General features: G+C 48.9%; 1 protein-coding gene across 1 annotated transcript in view; it reads right to left on the bottom strand.

Moving 5' to 3' along the window:
* The window catches only part of VPS53 (VPS53 subunit of GARP complex), a 472,189-nt gene that overhangs the window by 285,885 nt on the left and 163,461 nt on the right, over positions 1-22,843 (bottom strand). The window contains exon 7 of the mRNA XM_063953873.1: positions 20,679-20,798. Coding sequence (XP_063809943.1) covers positions 20,679-20,798 — 120 coding nt within the window. The remainder of the gene's footprint in view (positions 1-20,678; positions 20,799-22,843) is intronic.

Raw genomic sequence — 22,843 nt, 5'->3', positions numbered from 1 at the left:
TAATTTTCTTTTCAGCTGCACAAATGCAATTGGTGGCAGACGTACAGGAAGGGCAGGATCCCTCAAATGTTCAGAGGGTACACACCCTGGCATCCGAGATTACTTCCCACCAGGATACTTACACGAATGTCGTTGGAACCAGACTGGACGCCATTGAGAAGATAATGGAGCAGATGGCAAACGGTCTGGTTGAAATGCAAAAGGCTCATGCCGTCAGCACGGCCGAAATGCAAAAGACCAGACGAGAAGATCACAGGGAGACTATGGACATCCTTCAAATTCTGGCCACATCCATCAACCGGCTGGTGGAGAACACATCATGCCTGGCACACAGCGTTGACAACATGTCGGAGAGCCAACGACATTCGGCATCCAGCCAACAGATCATCGCAACCACACTGCAGATGATGTACGATAAGCTCCCAGAGCCAGCTCATCAACACGCTGGTGATCCACCACTTCCGCCATCACAAGCCACATGGACGCCTCCTTCCCTTCCTCCACCACCATCCTGGTATAGACGGTCACAGCTGTACCAAGGATATACAGGGATGTACCCCACCCACCAGATGCCTCCACCACCAACACCGGCAGCAACATCTACACCGCACGGGCACCGAGGCCAAGTCAACACATTCCCCAGCCGCCCAGGGCATCGACGCCCCATCAGGAGGAAGAAGAGGATCCGGACGGACAACCACCATAAGCCCGGTCGTATTGTTTTATTTACTCTTATGTTTTTTATGTATCCCTTTCTCCCCCTCCCATTAGTTTTTTTTTTCTTCTTACTATTGTTTTATATTTGTGTTGGGCTCCCCCACCCGTGACCGGGTACTACCAAGGAGCTTTATGTCTAGGCATACATGCGCGGGCATGTATGCGGGCGCGTGTGGTAACGGATGAAAGCTCCTTGTGGCTACATGTATGATGGGCCAAAGACCTATTCTGATACCACTTTTTTTTTTTTACAAAAAAAATTATTTTCGTATTGGTGTACAATAGGCTTTCACTGTTGTGTGAATTTACTATTCACTAGTGTTTATTTTTGGCTTATTCATAGGATTGGGTGGAAAATTGAAGTGGACGGCGTAGTTCGTGTTGTGCGTACCAAGGTGAGTAAAGCCATGTTTCAATGTATATATTCAAGAAACTTTGGACCGCCTGCCCTTGTGGAACCACACAGCCCAGCAATGGGTCATGCTGGGCTGTATGGTTCCACAAGGGCAGGCGTGTCAAAGTGCTGACCACTGACACCACTATTCCACTTTGGACCGCCTGCCCTTGTGGAACCACACTGCCCAGCAATGGGTCATGCTGGGCTGTGTGGTTCCACAAATGTTCTTTGGAAAGGAATGAACATGACATCATTAGTGTCTTTACTTTAATGTTTTTTTTTTTCCACAGATATCTACACAAGAAAAGAATGTAAAGAAGAACAAACACTACTTTTTTTATTTTATTACATTTTATTTTTTATTCCAAAATAAAACACAAGTATTTATATTTCTTTAATACATTTTTAAAATGAGAAGTTTAGTGTTTTTCTTTAAATTATTAGTAAATAAAATGTAATATATGAGATGCAGTGGTATTGTGTTAGGTCGCCCATGGTACATCAGGGGAACAGTCGTGTCCCTTCACATCCACGCAACTTGGGAAGGATACTCCGCAAGACCTGTGGAAGAGAATAGTATGAGGTTCCAGGTATTGGAAATAGTGTCACCCTTCTATGGAAAAGGTACAAGCAACACTTTTTTGACACAAGCAGGTTACAGCGGCCCCAAATGCAACCCTCCGGCACTTAAGAAACTACACATCCAAGCATGCCCTGACACAGCGTAAGCATCGCTGTCAGGGCATGATTGGATGTGCAGTTTTGCAAATGCCGGAGGGCTGCACTTGGGACACGCCGGGGTGACTTGGACAGGAGGGGGTTTTGGGCAATACATCTCACCTGAGGGGGGTTGTCTGCTACATGGCGGAGGTCCAGGTCCACATCACAAGTAGGTCGCCCATGGTACATCAGGGGAACAGTCGTGTCCCTTCACATCCACGCAACTTGGGAAGGATACTCCGCAAGACCTGTGTAAGAGAATAGTATGAGGTTCCAGGTATTTGTGTCATCCAAACACAAGGTACAGCAGGGGAACTGTCCTGTCACTTCATCCACGCTGGTTCCTGCACCTTGGGAAGGATACTCCGCAAGACCTGTGGAAGAGAATGAGGAGCTAATTTGAGAGCGTTTCCTCCACCCTGGGAAACAACAAAAGGTCCCAGCAACACTGCGCATATACACAGGTTACTCAGACAAGATGGATTTTTGGCCAATAAATCTCACCTAAAAGAGTGACTAACATGGCGGTGGTTCAGGTCCACATCACAAGTAGGACGTCCATGGTAGAGTGGGGTAAACTGGTCCAATACTGGAGTGGCTTTGCAGAAGTGTATCCTGGGTAAAACTGTGAAATCTTGGGTACATTTCCCTCAGCAGAGTGAAGAAAAAAATAGTCTTTTAAAAAATCAATTAAATAATACTTGTGAGTCAAAAAAAGACAAACCAAGTAGATAATCCCTTCATATATAAATAGATATGCTATTAGCAATCCAAAAAGCAAAAAAAAAAAAAATTAATTTTTTTTTTTATTAGATCCCGCCAGCAAAGTGAGGCGGACTGAAAATGACGAAATTGCTGTCGAAAAGCACTGTTGTCGAATCGACATTCTTCAATTGAATATACTTTTGTCGAAAAGCCGCATTTTGACCATTGCAGACATGTCGAATTTTGAAAACGGCGATTTGCAAAAAGTCGAATCTGAAACGGCCAGTATTTTGACGAAAAGTACTGTATTGAATTGACGAATCCAATTCGACATGTTTTTTTTTTGTCAAAAATGCCCTGTTTTTCGACATTTTCATGAATTCGACCGCAATTGCATATACCCCTATGTCACAGCTAAATTAAAATAAAAATGGCAGGTATCTTCTAATGGGTTGGAATGGGGATACGGTCATTAGGTCGACACAGCATAGGGCGACAGACATTAGGTTGACCACTGAAGGTCGACATGTAATAGGTCGACAGGTCAAAAGGTCGACATGAGTTTTTTTTTAAAAAAAATCTTAATTTTTTGGACTTTTTCATACTTGACAATCTACATGGACTACAATTGGGAACGGTAACCTTACCTGAAGCATGGCGAGCAAAGCGAAAATTAAGCTGCAAAAAGCACAGAAAACAACTGTGCGTTCTAAGACGGTATCACAAATCCCCAAGGAGAGTCCAAGTGTGTCGGCGGTTGCGATGCCTGACCTTCCCAACACTGGACGAGAAGAGGTGGCTCCTTCCACCATTTGCACACCCCCTGCAAGTGCTGGAAGGAGCACCCACAGTCCAGTTTCTGATATCCAAATTGAAGATGTCACTGTTGAAGTACACCAGGATGAGGATATGGGTGTTGCTAGCGCTGAGGAGGAAGTTGACGATGAGGATTCTAATGGTGATGTGGTTTGTTTAAATCAGGCGCTGGGGGAGACACCTGTTGTCCGTGGGATGAAGAAGGCCATTGTGATGCCTGGGCAAAATACCAAAAAAGCCACCTCTTCGGTGTGGAATTATTTCTCCACAAATCCAGACAACAGGTATCAAGCAATGTGTTGCCTCTGTCAATCTGTAAAAATAAAGGGGTAAGGACGTTAACCAGCTAGGAACATCCTCCCTTATACGTCACCTGCTGCGCATTCATCAGAAGTCAGTGTCAAGTTGTGAAACTTTGGTTAAGATCGTAAGCAGTCCACTGACACTTAAATCCCTTCTTCCTCTTGTACCCAAGCTTCTGCAAGCCACACCACCAACTCCCTCAACGTCAACTTCCTCCTCAGTCAGGAATGTCAGTAGTCCTGCAGGCCATGTCACTGGCAAGACTGAGGAGTCCTCTCCTAACAGGGAAACTTATCCGGAGGATCCTTGAGTGGTACGCCTGCTGTTGCTGCTGCTGCTGCTGTTGTTGTTGCTGCTGGAAGTCAATCGTTATCCCAGAGGGGAAGTCAGAAGACCACTTGTACTACTTCAACTAAGCAATTGACTGTCCAACAGTCCTTTGTGAGGAAGATGAAATATGACAGCAGTCATCCTTTTGCAAAGCGGATAACTGAGGTCTTGACAGCTATGTTGGTGTTATACGTGCGTCCGGTATCCGCCATTAGTTCAGTGGGACTTAGAGAATTGTTTGAGGTACTGTGTCCCTGGTATCAAATCCCATCTAGGTTCCACTTCTCTAGGCAGGCGGTACCGAGAATGTACAGAGACGTCAGAAAAAGTGTCCTCAGTGTCCTACAATATGCAGTTGTACCCACTGTCCACTTAACCACGGACATGTGGACAAGTGGAACAGGGCAGACTAAGGACTATATGACTGTGAAAGCCCACTGGGTAGATGTATTTCCTCCCGCAGCAACAACAGCAGCGGCACCAGTAGCAGCATCTCACAAACGCCAACTCGTTCCTAGGCAGGCTACACTATGTATCATTGCATTCCGTAAAAGACACACCGCTGACAATCTCTTACGGAAACTGAGGGACATCATTGCAGAACGGCTTACCCCAATTAGACTCTCCTGGAAATTTGTGATATCGGACAACGCCACCAATATTGTGCGTGCATTACATTTGGGCAAATTCCAGCATGTCCCATGTTTTGCACATACAATTAATTTGGTGGTGCAGAATTTTTTGAAAAATGACAGGGGTGTGCAGGAGATGCTGTCGGTGGCCCGAAAAATTGCTGGCAACTTTCGGCATTCAGCCACCGCGTGCCGAAGACTAGAGCATCATCAAACACACATGAACCTGCCCTGCCATCACTTCATGAAGCAAGAGGTGGTAACGAGGTGGAATTCAACACTATATGCTTCAGAGGATGGAGGAGCAGCAAAAGGCCATTCAAGCCTATACATCCACCTACGATATAGGCAAAGGAGGGGGAATGCACCTGACTCAAACGCAGTGGAGAATGATTTCTGTCTTGTGCAAGGTTCTCCAACCCTTCGAACTTGCCACACGTGAAGTCTGTTCAGACACTGCCAGCTTGAGTCAGGTCATTCCCCTCATCAGGCTTTTGCAGAAGCAGCTGCAGTAATTGTAGGAGGAGCTAAGACGAAGCGATTCCGCAAAGTATGTGGGACTTGTGGATGGAGCCCTTCATTCGCTTTGCCAGGATTCAAGGGTTTTCAATCTGTTGAAATCAGAGCACTACATTTTGGCCACCGTGCTCGATCCTAGGTTTAAAGCCTACGTTGTATCTCTTTTTCCGGCAGACAGAAGTCTGCAGAGGTACAAAGACCTGCTGGTGAGAAAATTGTCAACTCAAGCGGAACGTGACCCGTCAACAGCTCCTCCTTCAATTTCTCCCGCAACTGGGGCTGCGAGGAAAAGGATAAGATTTCCAAGCCCACCCGCTGACGATGATGCAGGGCAGTCAGGAGCGAGTGCTGACATCTGGTCCGGACTGAAGGACCTGCCAACGATTACTGACATGTCTACTGTCACTGCATATGATTCTGTCACCATTGAAAGAATGGTGGAGGATTATATAAGTGACAGCATCCAAGTAGGCATGTAAAACAGTCCGTACGTATACTGACAGGAAAAAGAGGCAATTTGGATCCCTTGCACAAGCTGGCATTATTTTACCTAAGTTGCCCCCCCTCCAGTGTGTACGCCGAAAGAGTGTTTAGTGTCAGCGATCAGCGTAGGAGGTTACTTCCACAAAATGTGGAGAAGATGATGTTCATCAAAATGAATTATAAATTCCCCTGGGAAGACCTTGACCAGCAATTGCCTCCAGAAAGTACACAGGGACCTGTGACGGTGGATTCCAGTGGGGACGAATTAATACTCTGTGAGGAGGCTATACACAGTGAAAGGGGTGATGAATCGGAGGATGAGGATGAGGCATCTGTAGAGCTAGTTTGTGCAAGGAGAGATTGATTGCTTCTTTTTTGGTGGGGGCCCAAACAAACCAGTAATTTCAGCCACAGTCATGTGGCAGACCGTCACTGAAATGATTGGGTTGTTAAAGTGTGCATGTCCTGTTTATACAACATAAGGGTGAAGAGGCCATTAACCATTGTTTTCGCCATACACTCTGGTATGAAACTAGGATTTTTCTTAGAGACCTTCCTGTTACCCTTGATAGCGCTGATCCCATCTCTCTGAAAGGCACAGGTGAACCTATGACCATCTTCTACTGAACTGTACTATTGCACTTGCTATATCTAATTGCGTTGTTGGTGTTAAGTACTGAGGTCTGCCCCACATCTTGCACTATGCAATGTATCTTATATATTCTATTTCCTTTATGTTACTTTCCACAATGCTCTTGTGAATGTTACTTTTTCTATTGAACTGCTTCAATAAAGAAAGAAATGTAAAAAAAAACAAATAAGGGTGAGTGGGAGGGTCCAAGGACAATTCCATCTAGCACCTCTTTTTTTTTTCTTTGCATCATGTGCTGATTGGGGACTAGTTTTTTTAAGTGCCATCCTGTTTGACACTGCAGTGCCACTCCTGGAAGGGCCAGGTGTTTGTGCCGCACACTTGTATTACTCAGATTAGTCATACAGCTACCTCATTGCATCTCTTTTTCTTCTTTGCATCATGTGCTGTTTGGGGCCTAGTTTTTAAAAGTACCATCCTGTCGGACACTGCAGTGCCACTCCAAGATGGGCCAGGTGTTTGTGCCGCACACTTGTGTCGCTTAACTTGATCATACAGCCACCTCGGTGTAACCTTTTGGCCTAAAAACAATATTGTGAGGTGTTCAGAATAGACTGGAAATTAATGTTTTTGAGGTTAATAATAGGAATTTAATTACCTACCGGTAAATCCTTTTCTCGTAGTCCGTAGAGGATGCTTGGGTCCACATTAGTACCATGGGGTATAGACGGGTCCACTAGGAGCCACTGGCACATTAAGAGTTTGAGAGTGTGGGCTAGCTCCTCCCTCTATGCCCCCCTACCAGTCTAGAAACTGTGCCCGAGGAGACTGACAACTTCGAGAGAAGGATTTTACACAGATAGTGGCGAGATTCGCGCCAGCTCACACACCAGGAAAACCAAGCTAACTAGTTTGAAACATCAGCAACGCCTGAACAATATTACTTACCAAGTAACAAAACAGTACTTAACCAAGAACTAAGCAGTACTGAACTAAGTAACCACTGCAGGATCACGAAGCGCTGGCCGGGCGCCCAGCATCCTCTAAGGACTACGAGAAAAGGATTTACAGGTAATTAAAATCCTATTTTCTCTTAAGTCCTAGAGGATGCTGGGGTCCACATTAGTACCATGGAGATGTACCAAAGCTCACAGAACGGGAGGGAGAGCGCGGAGGCTCCTGCAGAACTGATTGACCAAACTTCAGGTCCTCAGTGGCCAAAGTATCGAACATGTAGAACCTTGCAAACGTGTTCGACCCAGACCAAGTAGCCGCTCGGCAAAGCTGTAAAGCTGAGACACCCCTGGCAGCTGCCCAGGAAGAACCCACCTTACGAGTAGAGTGGGCCTTAACAGACTTAGGACACGGCAATCCTGCCGTAGAATACGCATGCTGAATAGTGAACCTGATCCAGCGAGAGATCGTCTGCTTAGAAGCAGGACACCCAAGTTTCTTGGGATCATATCGGACAACCAGAGAGTCCGATTTTCTGTGAGGAGCAGTCCTCTTCACATAGATTTTCAGAGCCCTTACAACATCCAAGGACTTTGATGGAATTGAGGAGTCAGTAGCAACTGGCACCACAATAGGTTGGTTGATATGAAATGCCGACACAACCTTCAGAAGAAACTGCTGACGTGTCCGGAGCTCAGCTCTAGCTTCATGGAAGATCAAGTAGGGGCTCTTACAAGACAAAGCCCCCAGCTCCGACACACGTCTAGCAGAAGTTAAGGCCAACAAAGTGACAGCCTTCCACGTGAGAAATTTGACCTCAACCTCCGGTAGAGGCTCAATCCAATCCGATTGGAGGAACTGTAACACCACGTTAAGATCCCAAGGAGCCGTAGGCGGCACAAAGGGAGTCTGGATGTGCAGAACCCCTTTCAGAAAAATCTGAACCTCAGGAAGGGAAGCCAACTGTTTCAGGAAGAAAATGGATAGGGCCGAAAACTGGACCTTTACGGATCCCAACCTCAGGCCCCTATACACACCTGCTTGCAGGAAGAAGAGAAACCGCCACAGTTGAAACTCCACCGTAGGAAACTTTTTGGACTCACACCAAGATACATATTTTTTTCCAAATACGATGGTAATGTTTAAACGTTACTCCATTCCTAGCCTGTATCAGGGTAGGAATAACCTTGTTCGGAATGCCATTCAGAGCTAATATCTGGCGTTCAACCTTCATGCCGTCAAACATAGCCGTGGTAAGTCTTGATAAGCGAACGGCCCCTGCTGCAGCAGGTCCTCCCGAAGAGGAAGAGACCTCGGCTCTTCTAGTAGTAGACCCAGAAGAAATGCGTACCAGGCCCTTCTTGGCCAGTCTGGAGCAATGAGGATTGCCTGAACTCTTGTTCTGCTTATGAGTTTTAGAACTCTTGGAATGAGTGGAAGTGGAGGATACACATACACCGACAGGAACACCCACGGAGTCACTAGGCCGTCCACTGCCAGGGCTTGCGGGTCCCTCGACCTGGAACAATACCGCCGAAGCTCTTGTTGAGACAAGAGGCCATCATGTCTATTTGAGGTACACCCCAAAGATCTGTTACCTTCGTGAACACCTCCGGATTGAGTCCCCGCTCTCCTGGATGGAGATCGTGTCTGCTGAGGAAGTCCGCTTCCCTGTTGTCTACTCCCGGAATGAAGATTGCGGACATCGCCAATGCGTGTTTTTCTGCCCAGAGGATGATCCTGGTTACCTCTGGCATTGCAGCTCTGCTCTTCGTTCCGCCCTGTCAGTTTATGTAAGCCACGGTTGATCTCGCAGAAGATGGGCCGCTGGGAGAAGACCGTTGTATACGGCTCTTAGTTCCAGAATGTTTATGGAAGGCTGGATTCCAGGCTTGACCACCTTCCTTGGAAGGTTATCCCTTGAGTGACGGCGCCCCAGCCCCGGAGACTCGCATCCGTGGTTAGAAGGATCCAGTCCTGAATACCGAACCTGCAGCCCTCCAGAAGGTGAGGTAGTAGTAGCCACCAGAGGAGTGAAATCCTGGCTTTCGGCAACAGACGCATTCTCTGGCGCATATGTAGATGAGATCCCAACCACTTGTCCAGGAGATCCAGTTGGAAGGACTGAACATGAAACCTTCCGTACTGTAGAGCCTCTAAAAAGGCCACCATCTTCCCCAGAAGGCGAATGCACTGATGAACCGAAACCCAGGCTGGCTTCAGGACATCCCGGAACATTGTTTGTATCACCAATGCTTTCTCCTCCAGGAGACACACCCTCTGCAATTCTGTGTCGAGGATCCTTCCCAGAAAAGACAACCTCCTGGTCGGCTCCAAATGTGATTTTGGAAGGTTCAGGATCCAACCGTGTTCCCTGAGATGAGTCGTGAGAACAATGGACTGTAACAACTTCTCCCTGGACGATGCCTTTATCAGCAGATCGTCCAGAGATGGGATTATGTTCACCCCATGTCTGCGGAGGAGAACCATCATCTCCGCCATTACCTTGGTGAACACCCTCGGTGCTGTGGAGAGACCGAATGGCAGTGCCTGAAATTGACAGTGACTGTCCAACAGTGCAAATCTGAGATAAGCCTGGTGCGTCAGCCAAATCGAAATGTGGAGGTACGCATCCTTGATATCCAGGGATGCTTTGTGAGTTTGGGGAGTGGTACCTTTCCCCCCAGGTTTGGTGTGACCGGGCTACCTTGGGGCAGCACGCCATAATATTTATTTAGCACTTTTATTTTTCCACTAATTTTACTCTTTTGAGTATTTTACTAACACCATTATTTTTTAATCAATTTCTAACATATAGCTCCTGCTTCTTTCTTATTAAGACATATTAACACTATAGTATGTAAATGGTGTGCTGCCCTGGGGTGGTTGGGCCTGAGACGACTTTGTGGGGTCCACACCCTGGACTTATACTTAGTATTAGGGACCTCCAGTAATAGAGCGGCAGTGAAGTGGCCTGGAGGCTTATCATATTTTTAGCAAAATATATGTAACGAAGAGCTCTAAATTTTCTATACAGTTCTTGTTACTAACAGCCCGCAGAGTGCATGGGAAAAATTCTTTTGTTTTTCTTGTTTAGAAGTAACCCCCTCCTGCAGCACCTGAGGAGTGTTACCAGTTTGATTAGAGCAGTTTGCCATTATATATTGCTATCCATGGATACCAGAAATTCTCCCTCCTCCAGACCTGAAATCACTGTTTTGAGAGACTCCATTTTGAATTTGAACACCCTCAGGTAAGGGTTCAACGAATTCAAATTCAAAATTGGTCTGACCGAACCATCCGGTTTTGTTACCACTAAAAGGTTTGAATAATAACCCTTATTTCGCATATGAGGTGGAACTGGGACAATGACCTGTGACTTTTCCAATTTTAGGATGGCTTCCTATAGGATAGCCCTGTCTGTCAGCAAAGCTGGCAAGCCTGATTTGAAGAATCGGTGAGGCGGGAGTTCTTGAAACTCCTGTCTGTACCCCTGGGACACAATATCCTGTACCCAGGGATCCAGGCCGGTCGACACCCAGACGTGTCTGAAATGTCTGAGTCTCGCACCCACCAGCCCGTCCTACAGGCTTTGAGGTCCACCGTCATGCTGAGGATTTTGAAAAAACAGAAGCAGGTCCTGGGAGCATGCGGGTGCAGGCTTTTTGGCTTTTGCCTGACCACCTCTATAGAAAGTGGTAGGAGGCTTGGACATTTTTAACTTAGCGGTCCGAAAGGACTGCGGCACAGCTGAAGAAAATGGATTCTTCGTAGAAGGTGTAGCAGAGGGAAGGAAAGGTGACTTACCCGCTGTTGCCGTGGAAACCCACACCTCCAACGCTTCCCCAAATAGAGCCTGACCTGTGTAGGGTAGGTTCTCCACACTTTCTTTGGATTCCGCGTCTGCAGACCATTGGCGTAGCCAGAGTCCCCTGCGGGCTGAGACCGACATGGAAGATATCCATGCATTCAGCGTCCCCAGGTCCTTCATGGATTCCACCATGAACCCCGCAGAATCCTGTATGTTACGTAAAAACAATTCAAGGTCACTTCTATCCATTGTATCCAAATCCTCTAGTAATGTACCCGACCACTTTACTATGGCTTTAGAAATCCATGCACAGGCAATGTAAATGGATTTGAGCGTAGTGTAAATTTTACGATCAGCCGGTTCTTTTAACGCAGTAGATCCAGGGACAGGTAAAACAGATGCGCCAACAATGGGTGGGTTAACCCAGTTTTTCCTATCTTCCTCAGGGAAGGGAAAAGCAACCAGAACCCTTTTTGGGATCTGGAATTTTTTTCTCCGGGTTTTCCAAGGATTTTTCAAATATAGCGTTTAATTCTTTAGACGCAGGGAAGGTTAGCGAGGCTTTATTATTGTCAGTGAAGTAAGCCTCCTCAACCTGCTCAGGTGTGGTGTCATTAATATTTAACACATCTCTAAAGGCCTCAATCATGAGCTGCACCCCCTTAGTAAGGGATGCCGCCCCCCCTCAGCACCTCCACATCACCGTATCAGAATCTGTATCCGTGTCATCTTGCATGATTTGGGCAAGTGCATGTTTCTGTGGTAACATGCTAGGAGATTTTGCAGGAATAAAGTACAGAGCCTGACCAAACTGCCATAGACTTCAACACTTGAGTCTCAGTATTAGCTTCAACAATGGGGATCTGAGACAAAGCATTATAATCCTGTGTACATGGAATGGATCCCTCCTGAGAGGAAACATCTTCTGCAGCATATGACACAGAGTCCTTAGACAAGGCTATGTGAGATAGTAAACACCTACACACACACACACACACACAAACACACACACACACACACACACACACACACACACACACAGCTTTCCCACCAAGTATGCCACAGAGAGACACAGATTGGAGTCAACCCACACAGTGCTTTTTAAGGTAGAACTAATAACACTACCAGCGCTGTCTGTGTACCTTAATAGGCTACACAGACTTTACACAGCCTCCCCCCCCCCCCAACTTCTACAACCACCTGGTACCGTACACGGCAGCTGGAGTTGATCTGGAGGGACAGCTCTCCCTGTCCACGCTTTTGCAGGCAGGAAGATGGCACTGAAACGTTGCTGGGTCCGCTCTGAGGAGAAGCTCCGCCCCCTTTCATGTTGCTGTCTTCCCGCTCTTCTGAAGATTATACTGGCCTGAGGAATTGTGCTGGCAGCGGTCCTGGGACCCGGACAGGCTTGCTGGACAGTTTAGGGTGTAGGTGCTGGCTCAGGGCGCCCCTCACAGCGCCGCACTATGTATACTGCGCTCCCCACCCTGTTGCCGCCATCTTCACACCGGCTCCCCGCTTGCCAGGGGGGCTGGTGACTAACTCGCCACTGATCTTTTGACTCTGTAAGGGGGTGGCGGCATGCTGCTGGGGTGAGCGATCCCCTGTGGCGGCGAACGTTCGATCCCCTCAGGAGCTCAGTGTCCTGTCAGCGGAGATAGTGGCTCAGACCCTGCAGGGCGGACACTACTCCCCCGCTTAGTCCCTCGAAGCAGGTAGGCTGTTGCTAGCAGCCTCCCTGTAAAAAAAGAAACTAAAAAAAACTTTTACTAAAGAAACTCTGGAGGCGCTCCCCTAGCTGTGATCGGCTCCTCCGGGCACATTTTCTAAACTTAGTCTGGTAGTAGGGGCATAGAGGGAGGAGCCAGACCACACTCTGAATCTCTTAAAGTGCCAGTGGCTCCTAGTGGACGAGTCTATACCCCATGGTACTAATGTGGACTCCAGCATCCTCTAGGACGTAAGAGAAAATACCGTAGGATCAAAATTACCCACAAATTCTGTGATTTTAGCTGTTTTAATGTTTTTTTCAAAAATCATCCAGATCCAAAACCAAAACTCGAAAGGGTGGTTTTGGCAAAACCAACCCAAAGCCAAAACACGAACAGGGAATTAGAACAAAAACCAAAACACGAAAAGTGCCCGTCGCACATCTCTAGTTTAAATGTTACTATGAAATGCACTGCAAGAGTTGAATTGTTCACTTGACTACCTTAAGTGTTATGTCTTTGCTGTCTTATACTGAAGTTTACAATCCACAAATTATGCAGATAACGCATCAGTAGGTAAGTACAAGTTATGTGCCATTTATGGTGCAGAAACCAACATTCAGGGAGCTTGAAACTCCGTAAAAAATGCCCTATGTCCCAAAGGGAAGCTTCAAGAGAAGCCATGACTTCTCTCCTGGAGGTGGTTTAGCATAAAACCCTACCCCTTGCGCCACATCCACCTAAACCAGATTGCCTGTTTCTTGCCTCTGTCTACGGCACCCTACTGGTCTAAACTTTCCCACTATTTAGGAGCTAGTATATAACAATCACTTCAATCAATTCTGACACTTTTAGGTAGTTCTTGAAGAAAAGACATACACCAACAAAGCGCTTTGGCTTCCCTCCACTCAGCAACTCACCAATATCTGCAGGCAGCCTTCTCAACCAGAGGAATGCAGCACTGTGGCAGTGCCCAGCCCAAGAGATCTGCTCAGTTATTAATCAGCCTTATTCTATTCTCTACCCCTTTCTGGCTATGGAAGGATGAGCGCCATATCAGAGATCCCCGCCACCCTGTGATTGCAACCTGGCTTCACGCAAGAGGGAAGGGCCACTGGCAAGAGGAAGTGTAGAGCAGCTTGAATGCTCCAGGCGGTTCTACATACTGCAGAATGCAAGCCTAAAGAGTCTGTTAGACGTTCCGAGCAGCACTGCAGCAGCGCAACTGGCTGTAAAGTGGCATTCCAGGCTAGCAATGCAGGGTCTGTGGAGCAGGGGCTTGGCCTGAGGCACTTCTCGCACACCTCTCCCTACTCCCCTGAAGTATTATGTTGTAAAGATGATGTGACCAAAGAGAAAATAACTTTGATTACGCATAATTTTATGCTGAAATAAACAAACTAATCATACAGATTAGACAGCAAAGGCACATTCTTTATTGCTTACATAAATGGTGAAGAACACAACACGTTACATTTATGAGGTGAACCATACGTCTAGGTGTGTTTGCATTTCAGTAACTGCTAAGCATTCAGGCATGCAAAAATACTGTATATCTGGCAACAATTCTGGGCCATTCATGCGCCCATAAATGCACTCTGAAAACCATACAATTCTGTAACTTGATTTATTTTTACAAAGAAATGTAAGCAACAACTACAATACCATTAGTTATGTGTGATCCTCAGCCCTGTAATAAAATTGCTCTATTACTATAAGGACCTGGGTTCTCTTCTAGCCTGGGAAATATCAGTGTGACATTTGTATGGCTATGTAGGTTTCCTCCCTCAATTACTGCAAATCTGAGCTCATCATATGACCTTTTTTCCGATACAAAAATACATACCTGTGTAAATTTATCACAATCTCACCAGTGTTCATATACTAAAGCACGGATGGCCCGAAACTGTAAATATAGCATTAAGTACCATTTGAATAGATTTTAGAAATAGAGCAAATATGGAAATAATGAATTTTGGCTGTTGTCAGAGAGGGAAAGGAGAATAAATGCCCCAAGTCTATTTATTCTGGCTTTAACTAGATATATTTCCTTATTGTGAACACTGGAGATGTAAGCAATGTGCAGGGTGTGCCTTTCATTTCCGCACAAATCACGATTGCTATCACAACCAGATGGAATGGTTATCAGAATGTAAACATTAGGAAAGGAGCTTGGTAAAGATACAACTAAAAATATCAAGGATAAACCATCCATCATGTTTCCCACTGACATTTCAAATAAAGAGATGGCATCTGGGCTCCCATCTATTCTCCAATGATCAATGCCTGAAAACTTTACCCTGCTCTGTCTCTCCAAATGTTTCCACTAATAAGATAAGGGCATGGACACATCATGGAAATACTCTATAAATGTGTACTGCTATGGGGGTAGCCTGCAATGAGATAACACTATAACATTAAATTGACATGGATAGAGGCGTAATAAAGAAACACATTAACAACTAATTTTTAGTAAGTAGTGAAAAATACAAGTAGGGCAAGCCCCACATGCAAGGACATTTTGACCAACACAAAGTCCTTTTTAAACGTAAAATAAACATTTTTTAAGAGTGAATGCACATGAAAAATACACATCATTACGTACAGAAGTGAGGGAAGGGGCATTAACACAAATAAAATAAAGGCATGTTTACGTACTTGCACTCTATTTAGGGGTAGATGAGGCTTTTTCCCTGGCGCACTACTGTGGACTACTAGGCTGATTAAGCCGTGGCTGCTCAGATTCGAAATGCTCAGTTCAAGTGTTATTAGAATTTCTACATTGAAGCTGGAGTTATTCAGGAGTTATTATTAACTATACTCATACCTGTAAGGGACTGTGATGTGATTCTTCACTTCTTATCATACACAGGTAATGGACTAAAGCACCTACAAATACTGCTGCCTCTATTTTTATAGCCCAGCTTTGAAACTTATTGGCAATTGACTACACAGGGGCTGGAACAACACTGAGTGTGCAGGGCTGCAGAGAGAGCGCGCGAGTGTGCAGGGCTGCAGAGAGAGCGCGAGAGTGTGCAGGGCTGCAGAGAGAGCGCGAGAGTGTGCAGGGCTGCAGAGAGAGCGCGAGAGTGTGCAGGGCTGCAGAGAGAGCGCAAGAGTGTGCAGGGCTGCAGAGAGAGCGCAAGAGTGTGCAGGGCTGCAGAGAGAGAGCGCGAGAGTGAGCAGGGCTGCAGAGAGCACGAGAGTGTGAGCAGGGCTGCAGAGAGAGTGCAAGAGTGTGAGCAGGGCTGCAGAGAGAGCGCAAGAGTGTGAGCAGGGCTGCAGAGAGCGTAAGAGTGTGAGCAGGGCTGCAGAGAGAACGCGAGAGTGTGAGCAGGGCTGCAGAGAGAGTGCGAGCAGGGCTGCAGAGAGAGCGCGAGAGTGTGAGCAGGGCTGCAGAGAGCGAGAGAGTGAGCAGGGCTGCAGAGAGCGAGAGAGTGAGCAGGGCTGCAGAGAGCGAGAGAGTGAGCAGGGCTGCAGAGAGCGAGAGAGTGAGCAGGGCTGCAGAGAGCGAGAGAGTGAGCAGGGCTGCAGAGAGCGAGAGAGTGAGCAGTGCTGCAGACAGAGCGAGAGAGTGAGCAGGGCTGCAGAGAGAGCAAGAGTGAGCAGGACTGCAGGGAGAGCGAGAGATTAAATTCCGGCCAATTTTAGGACAAAATCCCGGGATCTCACCAATCCTGAGATTGGCCACCATATTACAAAGCAGTGTGCAGGGCGGCAGAGAGAGCGAGAGTGTGCGCAGGGCTGCAGAGAGAGTGCAAGAGTGTGAGCAGGGCTGCAGAGAGAGCGCAAGAGTGTGAGCAGGGCTGCAGAGAGAGCGCAAGAATGTGAGCAGGGCTGCAGAGAGAGCGCGAGAGTGTGAGCAGGGCTGCAGAGAGAGCGCAAGAGTGTGAGCAGGGCTGCAGAGAGAGCGCAAGAGTGTGAGCTGGGCTGCAGACAGAGAACAAGAGTGTGAGCAGGGCTGCAGAGAGCACGAGAGTGTGAGCAGGGCTGCAGAGAGAGCGCAAGAGTGTGAGCAGGGCTGCAGAGAGAGCGCAAGAGTGTGAGCAGGGCTGCAGAGAGAGCGCAAGAGTGTGAGCAGGGCTGCAGAGAGCACGAGAGTGTGAGCAGGGCTGCAGAGAGAGCGCAAGAGTGTGAGCAGGGCTGCAGAGAGAATGCAAGAGTGTGAGCAGGGCTGCAGAGAGAATGCAAGAGTGTGAGCAGGACTGCAGAGAGAACGCAAGAGTGTGAGCAGGGCTGCAGAGAGAGCGCGAGAGCGTGAGCAGGGCTGCAGAGAGAGCGCGAGAGCGTGAGCAGGGCTGCAGAGAGAGCGCGAGAGCGTGAGCAGGGCTGCAGAGAGAGCGCGAGAGCGTGAGCAGGGCTGCAGAGAGAGCGCGAGAGCGTGAGCAGGGCTGCAGAGAGAGCGCGAGAGCGTGAGCAGGGCTGCAGAGAGAGCGCGAGAGCGTGAGCAGGGCTGCAGAGAGCGAGAGAGTGAGCAGGGCTGCAGAGAGCGAGAGAGTGAGCAGGGCTGCAGAGAGCGAGAGAGTGAGCAGGGCTGCAGAGAGCGAGAGAGTGAGCAGGGCTGCAGAGAGCGAGAGAGTGAGCAGTGCTGCAGACAGAGCGAGAGAGTGAGCAGGGCTGCAGAGAGAGCGATAGTGAGCAGGACTGCAGGGAGAGCGAGAGATTAAATTCCGGCCAATTTTAGGCCAAAATCCCGGGATCACACCAATCCTGAGATTGGCCACCATATTACAAAGCAGTGTGCAGGGCTGCAGAGAGAGCGAGAGTGTGAGCAGGGCTGCAGAGAGAGCGCAAGAGTGTGAGCAGGGCTGCAGAGAGAGCGCAAGAGTGTGAGCAGGGCTGCAGAGAGAGCGCAAGAGTGTGAGCAGGGCTGCAGAGAGAGCGCAAGAGTGTGAGCAGGGCTGCAGAGAGAGCGCAAGAGTGTGAGCAGGGCTGCAGAGAGAGCGCAAGAGTGTGAGCAGGGCTGCAGAGAGAGCGCAAGAGTGTGAGCAGGGCTGCAGAGAAAGCGCGAGAGTGTGAGCAGGGCTGCAGAGAGAGCGCAAGAGTGTGAGCAGGGCTGCAGAGAGAGCGCAAGAGTGTGAGCAGGGCTGCAGAGAGCGAGAAGGGCTGCAGAGAGCGAGAGAGTGAGCAGGGCTGCAGACAGAGCGAGAGAGTGAGCAGGGCTGCAGAGAAAGCGCGAGTGAGCTGGACTGCAGGGAGAGTGAGAGATTAAATTCCGGCCAATTTAAGGCCAAAATCCCGGGATCGCACCAATCCTGAGATTGGCCACCATATAACAAAGCAGTGTGCAGGGCTGCAGAGAGAGCGAGAGTGTGCGCAGGGCTGCAGAGAGACCGAGAGTGCGCGCAAGGCTGCAGAGAGAGCGAGAGTGCGCGCAAGGCTGCAGAGAGCGCGAGTGCGCGCGCAGGGCTGCAGAGAGAGCGAGCAGGGCTGCAGAGAGAGCGAGCAGGGCTGCAGAGAGAGCGAGCAGGGCTGCAGAGAGAGCGAGCAGGGCTGCAGAGAGAGCGAGCAGGGCTGCAGAGAGAGCGCAAGGGTGTGAGCAGGGCTGCAGAGAGAGCGCAAGAGTGTGAGCAGGGCTGCAGAGAGAGCGCAAGAGTGTGAGCAGGGCTGCAGAGAGAGCGAGAGTGTGCAGGGCTGCAGAGAGAGCGAGAGTGTGCAGGGCTGCAGAGAGAGCGAGAGATTCAATTCCGGACAATTTTAGGCCAAAATCCAGGGTTCGCACCAATCCTGAGATTGGTCACCATATTACAAAGCAGTGAGCGCAGGGCTGCAGAGAGAGCGAGAGAGTGCGCGCATGGCTGCAGAGAGAGCGAGAGTGCGCGCATGGCTGCAGAGAGAGCGAGAGAGTGCGCGCATGGCTGCAGAGAGAGCGAGAGAGTGCGCACAGGGCTGCAGAGAGAGCGAGAGAGTGCGCACAGGGCTGCAGAGAGAGCACGCGCAGGGCTGCAGAGAGAGCACGCGCAGGGCTGCAGAGAGAGCACGCGCAGGGCTGCAGAGAGAGCGAGAGAGTGCACGCTGGGCTGCAGAGAGAGCGAGAGTGCGCGCAGGGCTGCAGAGAGAGCGCGAGTGCGTGCAGGGCTGCAGAGAGAGCGAGCAGGGCTGCAGAGAGAGCGAGCAGGGCTGCAGAGAGAGCGAGCAGGGCTGCAGAGAGAGCGAGCAGGGCTGCAGAGAGAGCGAGAGAGTGAGCAGGGCTGCAGAGAGAGCGAGAGTGTGCAGGGCTGCAGAAAGAGCGCAAGAGTGTGAGCAGGGCTGCAGAGAGCGCAAGAGTGTGAGCAGGGCTGCAGAGAGAGCGCAAGAGTGTGAGCAGGGCTGCAGAGAGAGCGCAAGAATGTGAGCAGGGCTGCAGAGAGAGCGCGAGAGTGTGAGCAGGGCTGCAGAGAGAGCGCGAGAGTGTGAGCAGGGCTGCAGAGAGAGCGCGAGAGTGTGAGCAGGGCTGCAGAGAGAGCGCGAGAGTGTGAGCAGGGCTGCAGAGAGAGCGCGAGAGTGTGAGCAGGGCTGCAGAGAGCGAGAGAGTGAGCAGGGCTGCAGAGAGCGAGAGAGTGAGCAGGGCTGCAGAGAGCGAGAGAGTGAGCAGGGCTGCAGAGAGAGCGAGAGTGAGCAGGGCTGCAGAGAGAGCGAGAGTGAGCAGGGCTGCAGAGAGCGAGAGTGAGCAGGGCTGCCGAGAGAGCGAGAGTGAGCAGGGCTGCAGGGAGAGCGAGAGATTAAATTCCGGCCAATTTTAGGCCAATATCCCGGGATCGCACCAATCCTGAGATTGGCCACCATATTACAAAGCAGTGTGCAGGGCTGCAGAGAGAGCGAGAGTGTGCGCAGGGCTGCAGAGAGAGCGAGAGTGTGCGCAGGGCTGCAGAGAGAGCGAAAGTGCGCGCAGGGCTGCAGAGAGAGCGAAAGTGCGCGCAGGGCTACAGAGAGAGCGAAAGTGCGCGCAGGGCTACAGAGAAAGCGAGAGTGCGCGCAGGGCTGCAGAGAGCGCGAGAGTGCGCGCAGGGCTGCAGAGAGAGCGCGCGCAGGGCTGCAGAGAGAGCGAGAGAGTGCGCGCAGGGCTGCAGAGAGAGCAAGAGTGCGCGCAGGGCTGCAGAGAGAGAGTGCGCGCAGGGCTGCTTGGAGAGCGAGAGAGTGAGCAGGGCTGCTTGGAGAGCGAGAGAGTGAGCAGGGCTGCTTGGAGTGCGAGAGATTCAATTCCGGCCAATTTTAGGTCAAAATCCCCAGATCGCACCAATCCTGAGATTGGCCACCATATTACAAAGCAGTGTGCAGAGCTGCAGAGAGAGCGAGAGTGTGCAGAGAGAGCGAGAGTGTGCGCAGGGCTGCAGAGAGAGCGAGAGTGTGCGCGCTGGGCTGCAGAGAGAGCGAGTGAAAGCGCGCAGGGCTACAGAGAGAGCGAGAGAGAAAGAGAAAGAGAAAGAGAGAGAGAGAGAGAGAGAGATATTCCGGCCAATTTTAGGCCAAAACCCCGGGATCGCACCAATCCCGAGATTGGCCACCACATTAAAAAGCAGCTTTGCAATGAATGTGGATGTTCGCTGAGAGGTAGCTATGACTGGACTAGCAGGCCACAGAGCTTTCCCAGTCCATGGATCTGAAATTTTGAGGGGTACAGTATACTATAAAAGCAGGTAGTGGTTGCACAATGTAATTTATTGAATGTAGCACATAAAGTCAATGAATTACGTTGTAGTAAGCCTATGAGTGCTGGTAACAAATTTTTGTTAGTGGGGGGAGGTGCACTCAATAATATATGTGCAAGTCAAAATAATCAAATAAAACAGCTTTTGACACCGTTTTGGCGTAAATGCGGTAAAGTCTTAATGAGCCCCACAATGTGTACATAGGGGTAGAAAAAAAAAATCATCATCAAATTATACACCCCTACTACACTGGACATGTGAGCTAGTTCATAATATATACACTAACACATGAAGCAATTAGTTATTTATTATGTAACGCTGTATTATTCATGTTTCACATCAAATTGTACAGCAACTCTCACCTCTCTGAGAGCTGGCGTATCTGTGGAATGCCCATGTACTTCTGAAAATGCTCCAGTACATTCACCACTCCTTGTAGAAGGTTGGCCACTTCCCCATACTGACGTTTTCTAGTCATTGCTCTAAAAAAGCAAAATATTCCTTTTTATTTCCATAACACAAATTTGACTAAGACATTTAAAACAAAATCAAATAACATCAAATTTAAAATCAATTCTTAAACACTCCAATTGCAACATTTTCACAATTAGCCAGGAGCCGGGTCGATGCGACCCGTATCCTATTCACTTGTGTGTACAGGCGGCGTTGGAGATCATGTGATCTCCAAGCGCCGTTACTGCTGACTTAACCAACCCACCAATATGCCGGGTTGCAGACAGCGGAAGCGGATCGCCTGAAGTGTGTCTTACACTGGGAGCTCCCGTGTCAGGTTCCCGGGTGCGACCCGCCTCAGGTGGTCTGCAAGGGGTATGACTAGCTGTTCAGATGGAATCACATAGAAGAGCAGTGCCAGTAAAGTCAGTACAACTCACACCTCATAACAAGGACAAGTTGCCCATTGCAACAATTCAGAGCCCAGCTATTACTAATACCCCTTTCACATCGCCAATGCTGGATCCCACTCGGGAATTGGGATCCGGCACTGGACCCTGTTAGCAGGCTTCCCGACCCAACAAATTGCTGGGTCGGTTGCCATAGCGGCGGGGTGCGGACCCGTTAGCGGGGCTGGAGGCGGTGCTGGGAGAGAAGCTCATCTCCGTGCCGCCTCTCCCTATGTAGTGAATCCGTTCACGCGGCCACTGACCTGGTATTCAACCTGGGAATAAAACTGCTTTATTCTCGGGTTGAATTACCGGGTCAGGCGACCCGGGAATTCGACAATGGCCCTTCTTCAGACAGCACACCAACCCGTGTCGACCCGGCAACATGCAATATTGGAAACCCCCCATAGAAAGGGACAGCAGCAGTGCAACATTAGCTGACAACTGGACAATGCTGTCTACGTGTATGTGTTCAGATCTGAAAATGTCAGTTTTAGGATTTAGTGGTCTTTTAGACTTATGGGGCAGGATGTAAAGCCACCTGAGTTCGACAGCCGTGTAAGATGCCGGCCGAACTCGGACGTTTTTTTAAAGGGGCAATCACTTACAAGACAAATCCATGCCTTGTAAGTGATTGCCCCGTTACAAAAACGTCTGAGTTTGGCCGGCATCCCGCACGGCAGCCGAATTCAGTTTGCATTACATCCTACTATTATTATTTATTACATTTTATTTTTTAAGGCGCCACATGTGTTTCGCAGCGCCGTACAAAGGACAGTACAGGGGACAAAACATTGCATTACAGTAAATAAATAACAGACATAGAGTACAGGTAACAGAGCACCACACATTCTCAAGACATAGTACAGCTAAGATGTAAGTATTGAGGGAGTGATCATCGTACTACTAGAGGCTGGTGGTCATAGATGGAGATGAGCCTTTACTAGCAGGATAAAAATGGTCATTGAGTAGGGGAGAGCTGTGAGTGAAATGTGTTGAGACGAGGGCTTAGATAACAAGAGGAAAGAGGGCCCTGCTCTGAAGAGCTAACACTCTAGCAAACTATGCAAGCACAGTACCCATTTTATCACAACTACAGTAAATAGAAAATAAGAATTTACTCACCGGTAATTCTATTTCTCGTAGTCCGTAGTGGATGCTGGGGACTCCGTAAGGACCATGGGGAATAGACGGGTTCCGCAGGAGACTGGGCACTCTAAAAGAAAGATTAGGTACTATCTGGTGTGCACTGGCTCCTCCCTCTATGCCCCTCCTCCAGACCTCAGTTAGGGAAACTGTGCCCGGAAGAGCTGACACAACAAGGAAAGGATTTGGAATCCAGGGTAAGACTCATACCAGCCACACCAATCACACCGTATAACTTGTGATAACCATACCCAGTTAACAGTATGAACAACAACTGAGCCTCAATCAACAGATGGCTCATAACAATAACCCTTTAGTAAGCAATAACTATATACACGTATTGCAGAAGAAGTCCGCACTTGGGACGGGCGCCCAGCATCCACTACGGACTACGAGAAATAGAATTACCGGTGAGTAAATTCTTATTTTCTCTGACGTCCTAGTGGATGCTGGGGACTCCGTAAGGACCATGGGGATTA

Source organism: Pseudophryne corroboree, chromosome 2 (assembly GCF_028390025.1).
Source record: "Pseudophryne corroboree isolate aPseCor3 chromosome 2, aPseCor3.hap2, whole genome shotgun sequence".
Taxonomy (NCBI): Eukaryota; Metazoa; Chordata; class Amphibia; order Anura; family Myobatrachidae; genus Pseudophryne; species Pseudophryne corroboree.
The sequence above is the reverse complement of the archived record's forward strand: the minus strand, read 5'-3'. Positions and strand labels throughout refer to the sequence as shown.